General features: G+C 37.0%; 1 protein-coding gene across 1 annotated transcript in view; it reads left to right on the forward strand.

Moving 5' to 3' along the window:
• The window catches only part of AK9 (adenylate kinase 9), a 118,200-nt gene that overhangs the window by 73,869 nt on the left and 28,465 nt on the right, over window positions 1-15,866 (forward strand). Inside the window, exons 24-27 of the mRNA XM_082475089.1 lie at window positions 4,402-4,614; window positions 8,064-8,324; window positions 9,557-9,681; window positions 13,334-13,553. Coding sequence (XP_082331215.1) covers window positions 4,402-4,614; window positions 8,064-8,324; window positions 9,557-9,681; window positions 13,334-13,553 — 819 coding nt within the window. The remainder of the gene's footprint in view (window positions 1-4,401; window positions 4,615-8,063; window positions 8,325-9,556; window positions 9,682-13,333; window positions 13,554-15,866) is intronic.

Raw genomic sequence — 15,866 nt, forward strand, 5'->3', positions numbered from 1 at the left:
GGGAAAGAAAGTTGCTATACGGACAAAAGCAAAAAACTCATGATAAAATTCTGGGAAGATATGTACTAAAATGTTAACAGTCATTCCAGGAAAGACGGAGTAAAAGGGATTGGATTTACCCTCCTGCCTGAAACAACTGAAAAATAGGATAAATACATGAAACAGTTTTCAAGACATTGACATGAGACAGTGAAGCACAGTGATCCCAGAGAGGTGGGAAATAAATGAAGTGCACCCTACGATTTCCCCATCTTCCTGTCTGTAAGGCCATGTACCTTGTCCAGACTGTGGTACAGGGAGTAGGGGCCCAGACAGAGCCAGACTCGTTGATTGGAGGCTTGGAGGAGATAGAGCAGAGAACCCCTGGAGACCAAAGCAGCTAGAAGGGAAGGGACCAGAGATGAGAGAACTGTACACAGAGAGAGCTCTGGACACCTGCAGAGCAGCCCCTTCAAGTATTCAACAGAGCACTGATCAGCTTCGCATGTAAGGAAACTACTTTGGGAAGTACCAAAGATTAGTGGGACCAGTACTTGGATCTCACACAGAGCCAGAAATAATGCCTATTCCCACCAACTAGACTGGAAAAACCTCATAATTCACAGGGCATTGGGTAGTATACTAAAAAGAGTCTAGTCTTAGGAACGGGGAATAATTAGACCTGGAATAGTACACACACAAAAATAAAAACAAATAAAAGAACTACTGATACAGACACCAACCTGGATACATCTCAAAACAATTATGCTAAGAGAAAAAGCCAGACCAAAAAAGAATACATACTATGTGATTCCACCTACATAAAATTCTAGAAAATGCAGACTAATTATAGTGATAGAAAACAGAGCGGTGGTTGTCTGGGGATGGGGCAGATAGGAGGCAAATAGGGGCAGGAGGGACGGATTACAAAGAGGCAGGAGCAAACTATGCAGTTGACAAATCTGTTTATTATCTTGACTGTGGTGATGGTTTCATGGATCAAACATATGTCAAAACTTATCAAACTATAAACTAAGTATATAAGTGTTTTAATGTCAGTTATACCTCAGTCAAGCTGTTGAATGTGTTAATGGTGGTTATCTCTGAGTGATGGACTCGCAAGTAATTTTTATTTTGTAAATACTTATCTATATTGTCTGATTTTTTAACATTCGAGATGCAGTGTTTTTACAGTAGGAAAGATCAACAACAAAGATATTTCGCTTTTGCCACACAAATAGAAAAAGAAACAACAGTTCTAATGTTGCTTCAGAGGTCAGAAATTGTATCAAGGTGCGTCCAGGTGTTTGTCTTTCCTCATCAGTTCTGCCTGCACTTGGCGTGTGTTTAAATCTGAGGTTATTTCTTTCTCTATTTGTGGCAAATTAATTCTTGCCTCTCCTCCATCTCTTCCATTTTTTCCTTCCACAATACTTAATACCAGTTAGGTCTCTTGGATCTATCCTCCAAATATCTTATCTTTTCCCTCAAATTCTCCATCTCTTACTTTTTTGTTCTTACATTTGTAGAGTTTGTTCAAATATGTGTAGATTTGTCTTACACTCAGCCTTCTAATTTAAGACATTCATTGGGGTCTCTAGAGTGGAGTATTAGTTTCCTATTCCTGCTATAACAAATTGCTACAAAGTTGGTGGCTTAAAATAACCAAATTATTGTACAGTTCTCACAGTCAGTATTTTGAAATGAATCTCAGAGGGCTAAAATCAGTGTTGGCTATGTTCCTTCCTCTAGAGGAGAAGCCTTTCCCTATCTTTCCCAGTTTCTGGAGGTCATCTGCATTCTTTGATTCATGGCCTCTTCCCTATCTTCAAAACTCATCACTTCAACCTCTACTGTCCATCCTCTCATCTCCTTCTGCCTTTGACCTTCTTGCATCCTTCTTATAAAGACCCTGTGATTACATTGGACCCACCTGCATGATCCTCTCATCTCAACATCGTTAACTTAATCACACACATAAGATAACATATTCACAGGTTCTGGGGATCTTAGGGGGCCAGATTCCACCACAAGTGCTCACTCTCTTCCTCAGTCATTTACATATTTTATTGGTGCTCATGAACTCTTTCTAGTGTTTACATGAATCTCTGTAAATGTCTCCATCATTTTTCTACTCTGAGATTGGGTTTCTTCCCTGCCTGTGTTGCAGAGTTTTGTGGTCTGTTTGATCTGACTAGTCTTAGAGTGTGTGCCAGGCTTCCTGAGACGGATGGTTGTTTTCTTTGTTTCTTTCTTCTTTCTTTTTTTCTTTTTGGCTCAGTGGAGTTCAGGACTGTTGCTGGAGTGCTTTAGGTGACAACATTCTCAAAAATTATGAAAGGCAAAGTGACTTTTCTCTCCATCGGTCAGGAGCATAGCAGCAGATAGGTCACCTATTTTGTTGCTGAGGCCTGAGACAAGCTCAGCTACCTGGATTCCTCATACTTACCCAGATGCAGGGTCAGGGAGGACTCCTTCCACCCATACAGCTCCTTCTTGGTCTCTTGCAGGCCACAGAGACCACAAACACTCCTGGGTGGTAGTTGTTGATGCTAACATTCCCCCAGGAAATCCACAGATTTCTACAGGCAAGATTCCTCCGAACACTTGGCATCTTAATGCTCTTGTACCTCTGTTGTTTGTCTCCAGGTACTCATCCCCCTCATAGTGGTAAAGAGTGTTGTACAGTTGTCTCCCCTCACGTCCATGGTTACCAGCCACCTGCCCCAGCAGCTATTTACCACTGAGGAGGTGGCAGAGAAGGGAAGAGAGAGTCTCTAGATCACCATCTTCCCAGAATCCCTTGCTCCAAAAAGACCCCCCAACCTTGTCACCCACCACTCACCTACCTCACATTTTTTTAAACTGAAATTCAATATAACTGGGGAGCCTTCATTTTCATTTGCTAAGTCCGGCAACCTTACTTTAAGTGCATTTATTGAAAAACAAGAAAGACTGGAGAAATTAATTAAGCATCCAACTCAAGAACCTAGGAAAAAGCATAACAAAATAAACCAAAAGAAAGTAGAAAGAAGGAGATTAAAAGCAAAAATTAATGAAACAGGAAAACAAAACCGAATAAAAACAGTAGTCCTAACTTCAAAAACAATGAAAAGTTGGTTCACTGACAAGAGCAATAAAATAGACAAACTTCTGGCAAGTAGAATGAGGTAAAAAGAAGGAGCAGTAGATAACATTTGAGATAGAAAGGAGTATATAATCAGATTTTAAAAGACTGTTGTTTTAAATTACAACTTTAATAAATTTTTAAGTCAAAATGAAAAACATTTTCAAAATACAAATTACTAAAATTTGCTTAGGACAAAAGATAAAAGCTGAACAAACAAAAATAATTGTAGGGAGTTATAGGATAGTTCTTATTGATTAGATAAGTCCTATGTTATTTAAATATTCCACATCATAGAAAAACATCAATACTTTCTAGCTCATTTTGAAGCTTGCATAACCCTGACACAAAAATTGAACAAGAATGACACAAGAAAAGTAGAGATTAGTCTTATTTTTGCTCCTTTACAGAAAGTTGTTTATTATATCTTGCTTGGGGGGAAAACAAGAGGTGTGTTATAGAATAATCATGTAAAGTATTATTTCATTGGTATTTTAAAAAACAATGTATTTGTGCCTAAATTTGTGTCTATCTTTATATATAGATGTGTAGGATAAACTTAGAAAAAGAGGTCTGGAAGGATACACATAAAACTACTGAGTGTCAATATAGTATTGTAAGGAAGAAGGTGAGAGGAAATGTTCACTCTATGCATTGTGATAAGTTTTGAATATTTTTACAGCAAGCATGTATTGTACAACACAGAAAATTATTTTTTAAGTGTACTTTGCTTTAAATAAATTGCAAGAGTCCTTAAGGGACTTTACACACAGCTTCTTCATCTATCACAAATAAAATATATTACACATTTCCAATTGAACAAAATAAAATAGTTCCAAATTATTTGATATATAACCACTGAGTAGGAAACAAAGCAAATCCTGAGGCATCTCCCATTTCATTTTCAGTGGGTAAGAAGTTGCGACCCTGACTCAGCTTTTACTTCTTGGAAATAATTTTATTTTAGAAACTGACCTCACGGTGACCCTGCACCAGCACATTATGGGGGTTTTTATTACTCATTTGTCTGTAGAGGGCTGGGGACGCCTTCATTCTCAGTGCTGCTTCATTTTCTTTATAAAATAAAGACGCTTGGGATGTGAACTCAGAGGGATATGAGAACCTGATTTTTTGATTAATTTAAATAGTATAAGAACTGGTCTTTTGTGGATTGTTTTAAATGGATATTGTTATGGATTAAATACTATTCAAGTTGCATTTTTTAAAATTCCCTCTTTAGGATTACATGAATAATGCATTAATAGTGTTCTCCAAACTTTGAATAATATTTCTAGAATGAAGATAGAATTAAAGAGAAGAGAAGGCATTTGGGAGATACAAAGCACTTTTGTCCAGTGGCTCTCAAAGAAAACTTCATCCTACAACCAGGCAGCACAGAAGAAGCAGCTAAATATCGAGAAAAGATCTATTACTTTTCAAGTCCTGAGGCTAAAGAAAAGTTTTTGGAGCAACCTGAGGATTATGTGGCTCACGATGAACCATTAAAGGTGAAAACAATATTCCCATCCTGACGATCACTCCTGCATACTTTTTTAGGGACTTATTACCAACCTCCACCATTTTACTCAGTAGTGAAGTCCCCAATCTAATATAATGGTATGGAAATATCTAGGTTCCAAGAACAACTTTTTGGAATATAACATAATCTAATTATCTATTTTGATTTCTTCAGTAATGCCTATGTCAGACCAACACATGATATCTTTTTAGCTGAAGTAGAAAGTCATAGCTGAATTTACTGCTTGTAAATTTATTGGATTTATTTTATTGCCTAATCATTTTGACATACCATTTTAACATCTAATTTCTTGTTAGACATTTTTTCACAGTAATTTTTATAGTGTGATTTTGCCATTGTGAATATGAAATAGTACTTAGGAAATCTTTGGGCATATGATCCTTTGTTTCTCTTAATTATTTTATTAGTATAATTCCCTAGATTGGGATTACAAGATCAAAATATATAAATCACAATCTACTGTCACAACTTTCAGTAACGTTAATGCCTGGTTAAAAAGAACTTATAAAACACAATTTAAACTCTTCTGGATAATTTGGGCCATTTTCATGGACCTAAATCATCCCATAGGGATGACTGAAGTATGCCGATGGTTGTGCCCTGGCCCTGCTGGTGATGGGAGTCACTTAGGAATGTGGCCTTTTGTCTTCTTTTGGTGTTTTGTTTTCCTCTCAGTCTGTTTCACTACTTGTGATCTATTGCCTTGTTTTACTCATAACCCTGTGGACAAAAGCCTGAAATCTTAATGGTGAGTCCACACTGTTTCTGCAAATCGTCATGTATCTACATCCCTTCACTTCCTAGCTACTTATCCGCTCTGAATTCCACACAGCTCTGTTTGCCAGAGGTTTAACCTGTGGATGAATGAGGTGTCACTTCAGCAATTTCATCACTGAGGGATTTAAGATGTGATCCAAAAGTATGGTGTGAGACTGCACCTACGTAATTTCATACCACTCTATTTTCACTATTCACCATTCTCTTTTTCATTATTTTTCTCAAGTGATTCATCAACTGACTTAAGTCTTATCACATGACCAGTTCTTTTTTTATTGACATACAATATTATATCAGTTTCAGGTGTACAACATAGTGGTTTGACATTTATGTATATTGTGAAATGATCACCAAGATAAGTCTAGTAACCATCTGTCACCATATAAAGTTATTACAATATTGTTTACTATATTCCCTATGCTGTACAGCCAACCTGGACATATTTATTTTATAGCTGAAAGTTTGTACCTTTTAATCCCCTTCACCTATTTTGCCCATCTCCCTACCCTCCTTCCCCTCTGGCAACCACCAGTTTGTTCTGTATGTCTATGAGTCTGTTACTGTTTTGTTATGTTTGTTTGTTTTGATTTTTAGATTCCACATTTAAGTGAAATCATACAGCATTTGTCTGTCTCTGCCTGACTTATTTCACTTAGCATAATACCATCTAGGTCCATCAGTATTGTCACAAATGGCAGGATTTCATTCTTTTTTAATGGCTGAGTAATATTCCATTATGTGTGCATGTGTGTGCCACATCTTTTTTAACCATTCATCTATCGATGGACACTTAGGTTGCTTCCATATCTTGTTTATTGCAAATAAATGCTGCAAAGAACATAGTGGTACATATATATTTTCTAATTAGTGTTTTCATTTCCTTCGTATAAATACCCAGAAGTGGAATTGCTGAATCACGAGAAAGTTCTATTTTTAGTTTTTTGAGGAACCTCCATGCTGTTTTCCATAGTGGCTACACCAATTTACATTCCCACCAACAGTGCACATCCTTGCCAACACTTGTCGTTTCCTGTCTTTTTGGCAATAGCCATTCTGACAGGTGTGAGGTGATATCTCACTGTGGTTTTGATTTGCATTTCCTTGATGATTAGTGATGTTGAGCATCTTTTCATGTCATGCCCAATTCTTTAACTAATGATGGAATCAGTTCCACTGGAAGCACATAAACTGAGAGTGATGAAGGGTGGTCTCCTGGGGGGAATCCAGATATGGTTAACAGAAGAGTGGATAAATGCTGGGTGGCAAAATCAACGGATATTTACATCATGTCTTCCTCTTGCTTTTGTGGGTTTTTCAAACCCTTGTTTTGCTGAAACAAGGGTTTCAACTAACTTTCTTCATATCTGAAAATGTCATCATTTGGTTCTCATATATGTTTAACAATTCGGATGGACATAGATTTTAGGTTGAAAATCATTCCTTTTTAGAATATTAAAGATATTGCTTTATTGTGAGGTAGCATCCAGTGTCACTAGGCTGATTTTAATTTCTTTGTAAGTCAGCTTCATTTTTTAAATATTTGAAAGCTTTTAAGAGCTTCTTTTCATTCTCTTGCGTTCTTAAAATTGTCCAGAATCTTTTTTATTCATTGCACTGGACACATGGTACATGTTTAATCTGAAATCATGTGTTTTTCATGCTGGGGAATCTTAGAATTTCACAGTACTACTGAACTTTTTACTTCAGCAGTCACATTTTTAATCTCTAAGATCTCTTTCTTTTCTCTGATATTTCTGTTTTCAAATATTCTTTTGTGGACTTGCTATCTTCTAAAATCTCTTTCTTTTTTTTAAATTTCGCTATTCCTCAAGATACCTGACTCCTCTTTCTCCTGTATTTCTCTGGTACACTTGCACCTTTAAACTCTTCTCTGAACCGTTCCTTCACGAGGACAGAAGGTGATGAGACTGTGCTCCTTGCTTCCCTCTGCTGCTCGAAGTCCGTTACTGCCAGCCCCTTTGAGGCTTATTCCATCCAGATATATCACCATCTCCCACTCCTCCTTGCTGTCACCTACCAGTATCATAGTCATTTCCCCACATTCACAAAAGATTTACCTGCTCCTCCATCCCAACTCTCACCGTTGTTCTTGACAATTTGAGCATCCATGGACAATCCGTACATCTGGATCTCTGTGGGTTCTCTGGTTTTGGGGCTTCCCTATCTCCAATACAGAGATTACAGGAGTTAATGAAGGGACCCCTAGTGTTCCAGTATCAATGGGCTTTTTGTCTGGTAGAGAGGTTTTGTTGTTGTTGTTTTTATCGTGCTAAGAAAGTGCCTTTCCATTCTTCCTTAATTAAAGCTTTTTTAAAGAAACAAAATTACTTTAATTTTATTAAATGCCTTTTGACACTTGATATCAAGACGCTCTGTGACTTCAAAAAAAAAAAAAAAAGGTGCTCTGTGGTTGTTGATGATTCCTGAGGACCATGGTTGATGCAATGAATCATGTTAATTGGTATCCTAATGCTGAAACATCCTTGAGTTTGTGAAGTGATAATTCAATCTCTTAGGGAGGGCAGTTAATAATAAGCCTTATGTTTTCTAAATTCTCAAAGCTTCCTTTTCTTCACTGTCCTTCTATCCTACAACCCCCTGACCCACCCCCTGTGGCAGGCTCCTCCATTAAGAATATGCCTTCTGGGCCCCCATGGCTCTGGCAAAACTGTATGTGGAAGACAGTTGGCAGAAAAATTGGGCATTTTTCATATTCAGTTTGAAGAATTTCTTCAAGAAAAACTAATGCTTAAAACTGAGAAGAAAGTTGGACCTGAATTTGAGGACGATTCTGAGGATGAACAATTTGCAAAACAAGAACTTGAAGAGCTTGCAATTCAGGCCAATGTTACAATTGAGGAAGAAAATACAAAGAAGCTGGTAGGAATATTAATACTCTCCTTGCAGATAACTGTGCTTACCGGTGTTTCTTTGGGGGAGAAGAATATAAGCTGATTCACTTTGTTATACAGCAGAAACTAACACACCATTGTAAAGCAATTATACTCCAATAAAGATGTTAAAAAAAAAAGAAACAAACTATAAAGTTTCTAAGAAGAAAAAAATAGCCCATAAAAATCATTTAAGAGTCATCCTCCCCATTTGTTAAATACAGATCTTACTGCTCATCTAGAATATAAAATACTGAGTTTTACATGACTCCAATAAAAAACGGAAAAGCTTTTCCTGACAAGAGTGTTATATAGCATTTATTTGGGACTATGCTATTTGATATGTCTGACCTAGACTGTAAGGTTTTCCATTATCGTGTTCTCCATTTTCTATTTAACATCATAAAAAATCTGTCCCGGCGCCAGTGGAGATCTCAAAATATTAATTTCTAATGATGCCTCGTAAGAAAGTTTGTATATATCTCTTAGGTGTTTTCTATCTGGAGGTATAAAGAGAAAGTTCTTAATTCTCACTCACTTTTTAACCATTTCTGATATAGCTGGACCCTTTTCTTCTCAAATGATCTCCTATAAATGGACGCAGGTACAGATTATAGTCCAGATGACTGCCTGCCTGGCCCATCCTTTAATCAGGATCTAGGTTGAATAATTATAAGATAAACTACAAAAATCAGTTAAGCTTTATAGGTGTGTGATATAGATTGAACAAGGTTTTAGTAAAAATGATGAGACAGATGTCCTGAGACCATGTATGAAAATCAGTCATGCTAATTGCTAGTAACTCCTCTTAGCAATAGTAAATATCATTTAATATTTAAAACCATATTAAATATTGGTTTAAAGAAAAGAGCTCAGATTTTTAAATGCTTATGAGCAACAGTATAAAAAATGACCTGAGGGACTTCCCTGGTGGTCCAGTGGGTAAGACACCGTGCTCCCAGTGCAGGGGGCCCAGGTTTGATCCCTGGTCAGGGAACTAGATCCTGCGTGCATGCTGCAACTAAGAGTCCGCATGCTGCAACGAAGATCCCGTGTACTGCAACTAAGACCCAGCGCAGCCAAAATAAATAAATACATAAATATTTTTGAAAACACTGACCTGAGAAAAACAGATCTTATCCTAATCAACTATGTAACATAGTATTATTTATTAATATACAGTTTTAAATTTTTGTTTTGTTTTCTGATTTTTGTTTGTAGCCTCAGGAAGTACAGCTTACAGAAGAAGAAGAAGCAATCAGATTAAATCTAACAGAAAATGAGCCATTGCCTCCCGAAATCCTTGAAGCAATTCTCTCTGAGTGGTGGTTTAAGGAACCGATACGGTATCTTAATTTATATGGGCTTTTATACATTTATTGACTTTTTTTTTTTTTTAAAGCATGACCCTTTTTTTTTTTTTTTAATTTTATTTATTTATTTATTTATTTTTGGCTGTGTTGGGTCATCGCTTCTGTGCGAGGGCTTTCTCTAGCTGCGGCAAGCGGGGGCCACTCTTCATCGCGGTGCGCGGGCCTCTCCCTATCGTGGCCTCTCTTGTTGCGGAGCACAGGCTCCAGACGCGCATGCTCAGAAATTGTGGCTCACGGGCCTAGTTGCTCCGCGGCTTGTGGGATCTTCCCAGACCAGGGCTCGAACCCGTGTCCCCTGCATTGGCAGGCAGATTCTCAACCACTGCGCCACCAGGGAAGCCCCCATTTATTGACTTTTATTTGATTTATTCTTAAAAGTTAAAAATCTAATCCAACATAAATTTAAGAATTTTCTCCTTTACTCTCATGTAAACTAGTGATTCCACACATTAAAAACATCTAGGGGATTATTTAGGGACTTCCCTGGTGGTGCAGTAGTTAAGAATCCACCTGCCAATGCAGGGGACACGGGTTGGAGCCCTGGTCCGGGAAGATCCCACAGCCACGGAGCAACTAAGCCCGTGCGCCACAACTATTGAGCCTGCGCTCTAGAGGCCACAAACCACAGCTACTGAAGCCTGCGCGCCTAGAGCCTGTGCGCCACAGCAATGAGAAGCCCATGCACCACAACAAAGAGTAGCCCCCGCTCACCGCAACTAGAGAAAGCTGGCATGCAGCAACAAAGACCCAATGCAGCCAAAAGTAAATTAATTAATTAATTAATTTAAAAAAAAAACATCTAGAGGATTATTTTAAAAATACTGATGCCAGGGACCCCACCCCAAAATAATTGAATCAAAATCTTTAGAGGTGTGAGGTTGGGACCTGGGCATTGGAGCTCCCCAGGGGATTATAATGTGTAGTTGTGATTAAGGATCCATATTCTAAACCTGTGTGCACTCATGACGTACCAGACTCTTTGCTTTGTAGTCTTTTAACAATTAGTTAATTCCACTGTCATCTTAAAGAAAAACGCACAACCTGAGGGTTGTGAGTTTAAATTTTATTCAGGGTCTTACTGAGGACTATAGCCTGGGAGGTAGCTCTGAAGACCTGTTCCAAAGAGGTAGGGGAGGAGCCAGTACACATGTATGAATTTCTTGGCTAGGAAATACATGTAGTTAAGCATACATCTTGGTAAAAGATTGCTGCTAATCACGAAGAACAGATATCCCAAGTTAATGATTTTAGTGCTTTTCTATGTATGGGAAAATGCAAGAATCTGGGGTCATTGAAATTCTTCCTGAGATATGCATTTAACTATCTAGGGGCCTGTTTATCCAAAGGACAGAGTGCCTCATCCTGTTTTTTCATCCTGAATTCTTTTCAGGGTATGCTGTCAGTAGGTGACTGCAGTGGGTTGTGACTTAACCCCCGTATAACTGGATGATGAGCAACGCTCTTTGTTTTTGTTGCAGTGGTTGTTCACACCACTAAATAGCTGTCCATAGTCTCATCACTTTACCAACAGCCAGGAACAAGCCTGACGCCAGACAGGACAAACTAAGAATTCCAGGCCACCAGAGTTTAAGGCTTCACCTCGATTTCCTAACCAGAATCTCTTACCTCAGTATCCACCAGAAGAAAGTGAAATGATACTTACAGTACTGATAATAGCAAACACTTATATGGAACTTACTGTGTGCCAGATAATGTTCTCCTATATTTTATTCATATCAATTTCCTTAATCCTTACAACTGCCCTCTGGGACAGAAACTTTTATTTTCTCATTCTGGAGATAAGGAAACTATATCATAGAGAATTCAAATAACTGGCAGGTCCCAGTCCTCCTCTGGTCACTCTCTTTCATTTAGTCCCTGGCCTAACCAAGTAAGTGGGATTATTAGTCACTTTAATTTTAATTTCTTGTTCCCTAAATTAGATCAATAGTCGTAGTAAACTTAGGCATGTTGCTGGCAGCAACATAGTCATGGGTTGTTCTTCATTAACTTAGCTCCTGACCTCACATCATACATTTAAAAAAAAAAAGAAAAAGAAAAAGCATATGGATTGAAGAACAGTAAAAAGTGAAATTGTAATAGCCTAAATAAAATAGCTGAACATTAGCACTACATTAAAACTTATTACAATGAAGACTTTGTAATAGCATAAGAAATTTTATTATACAATGTTGAGTTAAAAAAGAGGATACAAAGTTATTTATAATATGATAGAAAGTTGAACAAATGAAGAACCAACTAGAAAGAAACAAAACAAAATGTCAGTAACCTCTTGGATATGAGGTTGCAGATAATTTTGCCCTTTTTTCATGACTTTATTTCTGATTTTTCTATAGTGAGATTTATTGCTTTTATAATCAGGAAAAAACATGTTTTAAAAAGGCATCTGTCCTAGAGATCTAATGTAACTAATTACATTAGTTACATTACTTAGGTTTTGTATGTGAGAAGCAAGAGGGAGTTGAAGGATGTCTCTGAAGTTTGGCACCTGGATACTAGTGAGTCAGAGGAAGAGCTGTGTGGAAGGGTAACAGTGAGCATGATTTTTTGACAGTATGATGCATATATAATTCCTGAAGGGCACTCAGATGGAGAAACTAGGCAGCTTGTTGAAAATTCTAAATCAAAACTCAGAAGAGAGGTGTAGAGGTAAAAGATTTAGATGTCATTGACAAAGAAGTAACAGCTAGAACAGAAGAGACTTTGCTGAAGGCACCTCTAAAGAAAACACATATCTTACGGCCAATATATGTAAATTTGCCCAGTTAATTAGAAAGAAAACAACATTTCTAAATGACAGTTAAGAGCTGAAACTGTCAAATGTTCATGAAAGTCCTATTCCTTTGAAGAAGAAAATGTATATTTAAATATAAATAGTTAAACCAAATTTTAGATAAACAAGATAAACTTTCATTCAAAAAGGAACCAATATTAAATTTCTCAACTAAACCAAGCCAGGTTCTCCAAGCCTGATTGTTTTTATAAATACTCCCTAATGAAAATGTATTAACATTCCAAGTTATTTTCATGATTCTTAAAGTTTCATCATACTTGAGCAAGTTTGATGATCCTGTCTGAATACGATCATCTTACACATGAGCCAAGAAAACATTAATAATTGTTGCTGGTTACAAAGGGAGCCAGGGAAGAGGGTTATGAACTTTCCCATGAAAAGAAACATCATTAGAAGAAAAATGACTAAAAGGTAAGGATTCTCAATAAAGAGGTAGAGGGCAGCCAAGTAAACTCTTTATGTAAACGGTGACACGTTCATTAGGCTGGTCACTTATTTTCTCTTTCCCTGTGATCGTCTCACAACTTTTAGTAGGCTTCTAATTAATAGTAATTGTCTATAAACTGATTGACAGTACTTTTATACTATAAATATAAGTATAAAATATTATCATTTTAATCCAACTCAGTACATTTGGGAGAAGAAACAGCATGTAGAAATATTAAAAAAATAAAAGGTACTATAGGAAACTGTTTATTCATTGGGTGTCTTATGTAAAGTTGAGAGTTATCAGTACTTTTTCATTTTTAAATCAATATTTATAATATAATATTTTAAGCCAATAAAGTAAGTTATGAAATTTCCACCTAGTTCCACAGGTTTTGTATTAGATGGTTTCCCGCGATATCCTGACGAGGTCCAGTTTCTGGGGGAACATGGGTTTTTCCCAGATGCTGCTGTTTTTATGCAAGTTGATTATCAAGATGTTTCTGATCGCCTCCTTCCTACCCAAATTGGAAAGTGGAAAGTGAAACAAAAGAAGAAATTAGAAAGGAAAAAACTCATCAAAGAAATGAAGGCAAAAATCAAGGTATGTATCTGTTAAAAAAAAAGCATGAGAGTAAATGTGTTCAGCATTTATCCAATTTATAAAGTGGTCTTTACAAAAATGTAGTTTTCTGATTTTAATACCACATTCAGTATGAAAACATTTTCATCAAATATTAAGACAATTTATAATTAAAGAGTTAAGAATTATTTGAGGGCTTTATGATTATCTACATGTTAATGTTTCTCACTCCAAGGCAAGTAAAATTAAAGATAGTGGTAGCACCAAAGTATCCGTATACCAGACACGGGAGCACAGTTGAAGAGGCAGCAAGTGGAGCAGACCTTGAAACACAAAGAATTAAAATTTTCATTGACTTTTTCACTAGCTCCTGGAATGGTGACACCATCCATCAAGGCCATTTTAGCCTGTAGTACAACAAATCCAGGTATTAGCTTACAACATCTTTTCTTAAACTGTAGTCTGAGAAATTTCCATAAAATGTTCAAAAGTGTCATAGAGAACCTAGCAATTTCACTCCTAGGAACCTATCTAACAGAAATGAAAACATGTCCATGTAAAATTTTGTATGTGGAAGTTCACACAGCATTATTCATAACAGCCAAAAAGTAGAAACAGCTCAATGTCCATCAACTGATGAATGGATAAACAAAATGTGGTAAATATCCAGAGAGGGTCCCTTGGCTTCCAGTCCAAGGTGGCAACATAGGAGCCTCCTGAACTCAATCCACTCTGAAAGAAATCCAGAAATTAGCTGAGTGACTCCTACACATTGGGCAAATGAGAAAATACCCACATCACCTACATCAAAACAGCTGCTGCTTGAGTGTCTAGCTTCCAATCAGCCTATGCTGACTGTGATCCTCCCATTTGGGACACTGATAGGTCATGGCACACCCTCAACTACTGGGAGCCACTAAAAACAAAGAAAGTGGCTTAAACAAGTACAAAGGCTTAAGAGATGGCCAAGAGCTGGGGCCAGCCTGAGCTGTGTTCATCTTCCACACAAGACCACCCTGTCAAGACAGGGAGAGGTGGCTATTTTATCTAATGGGCAGAGACCAACACATAGAGTCAAAGAAAATGAAAAAACAGAGGAATATGTTCCAAACAGAGGAACAAGATAAAATGCCAGAAACACACCTTACTGAAACAAAGATAAGTGATTTATCTGATAAAGAGTTTAAACTAATGGTCATAAGGATGCTCACCAACGTCAGGAGAACAATGCATAAACAAAGTGAAATTTTCAAGAGATAGAAAATATAAGAAAGTACCAAACAGAAGTCACAGAGCTGAAGAATACAATAACCGAACTGAAAAATTCAGTACAATAGCAGACTGTAGACACATAAATCAGTTTAACAGAATAGAAAGCACAGAAATAATCCCATGCATATATTGTCAGTTAATTTATGACAAACTAGCCAAGGATGTACAATGGGGAAAAGATAGTTTCTTCAATAAATGGTGTTGGGAAAGCTGTATAGCCTCCTGCAGAAGAATAAAACTGAACACCTATCTTACACCATACACAAAAATCTACTCAAAATGGATCAAAGACTTGAAACACAAGCCCTGAAACCCTAAAACTCCTATAAGAAAAGGGGATAAGCTCCTTGACATCAATCTTGGCAATGATTTTTTTTTTTTTTGATTTGACACCAAAAGCAAAAGTAAATAAGCGGGACTACATCAAACTAAAAAATTTTCTGCCCAGCAAAAGAAACCATCAACAAGATAAAAATGCAGTCTAGGGAATGGGAAAAAGTATTTGTAAATCATATATCTGATAAGGGATTAAAATCCAAAATATATAAAGAACTCATACAACCCAGTATCAAAAAAAAAAATCCAATTTTTTAAAATGGGCAGATGAACTGAATAGATACTCTTCCAAAGAAGGCATACAAATGACCAACAGGTACATGAAAAGGTGCTCAACATCACTAATCATCAGATAAATACAAATCAAAACCACAATGAGATATCACCTCTCACACCTGTTAGGGTATCTAAAATCGAAAAGACAAGAAATAAATGCTGGTGAGGATGTGGAGAAAAAGGAGCGCTTGTGCACTGTTGGTAGGAATGTCAACTAGTACAGCCACTATGGAAATCAGTATGGAGGTTCCACAAGTAATTAAAAAATAGAATTACCATATGATCCAGGAATCCCACTTCTGGGTATATATATCCAAAGGAAACAAAGTCATTATCTCAAAGAGATATCTCTCCTCCCATGTTCATAGCAGCATTATTCGCAATAGCCAAGGTGTGGAAACAACCTGTGTCTGCCAACAGATGAATGGATAAAGAAGATGTGGTGTGTGT

Source organism: Balaenoptera physalus (assembly GCF_965194825.1).
Source record: "Balaenoptera physalus genome assembly, chromosome: 9".
NCBI lineage: Eukaryota > Metazoa > Chordata > Mammalia > Artiodactyla > Balaenopteridae > Balaenoptera > Balaenoptera physalus.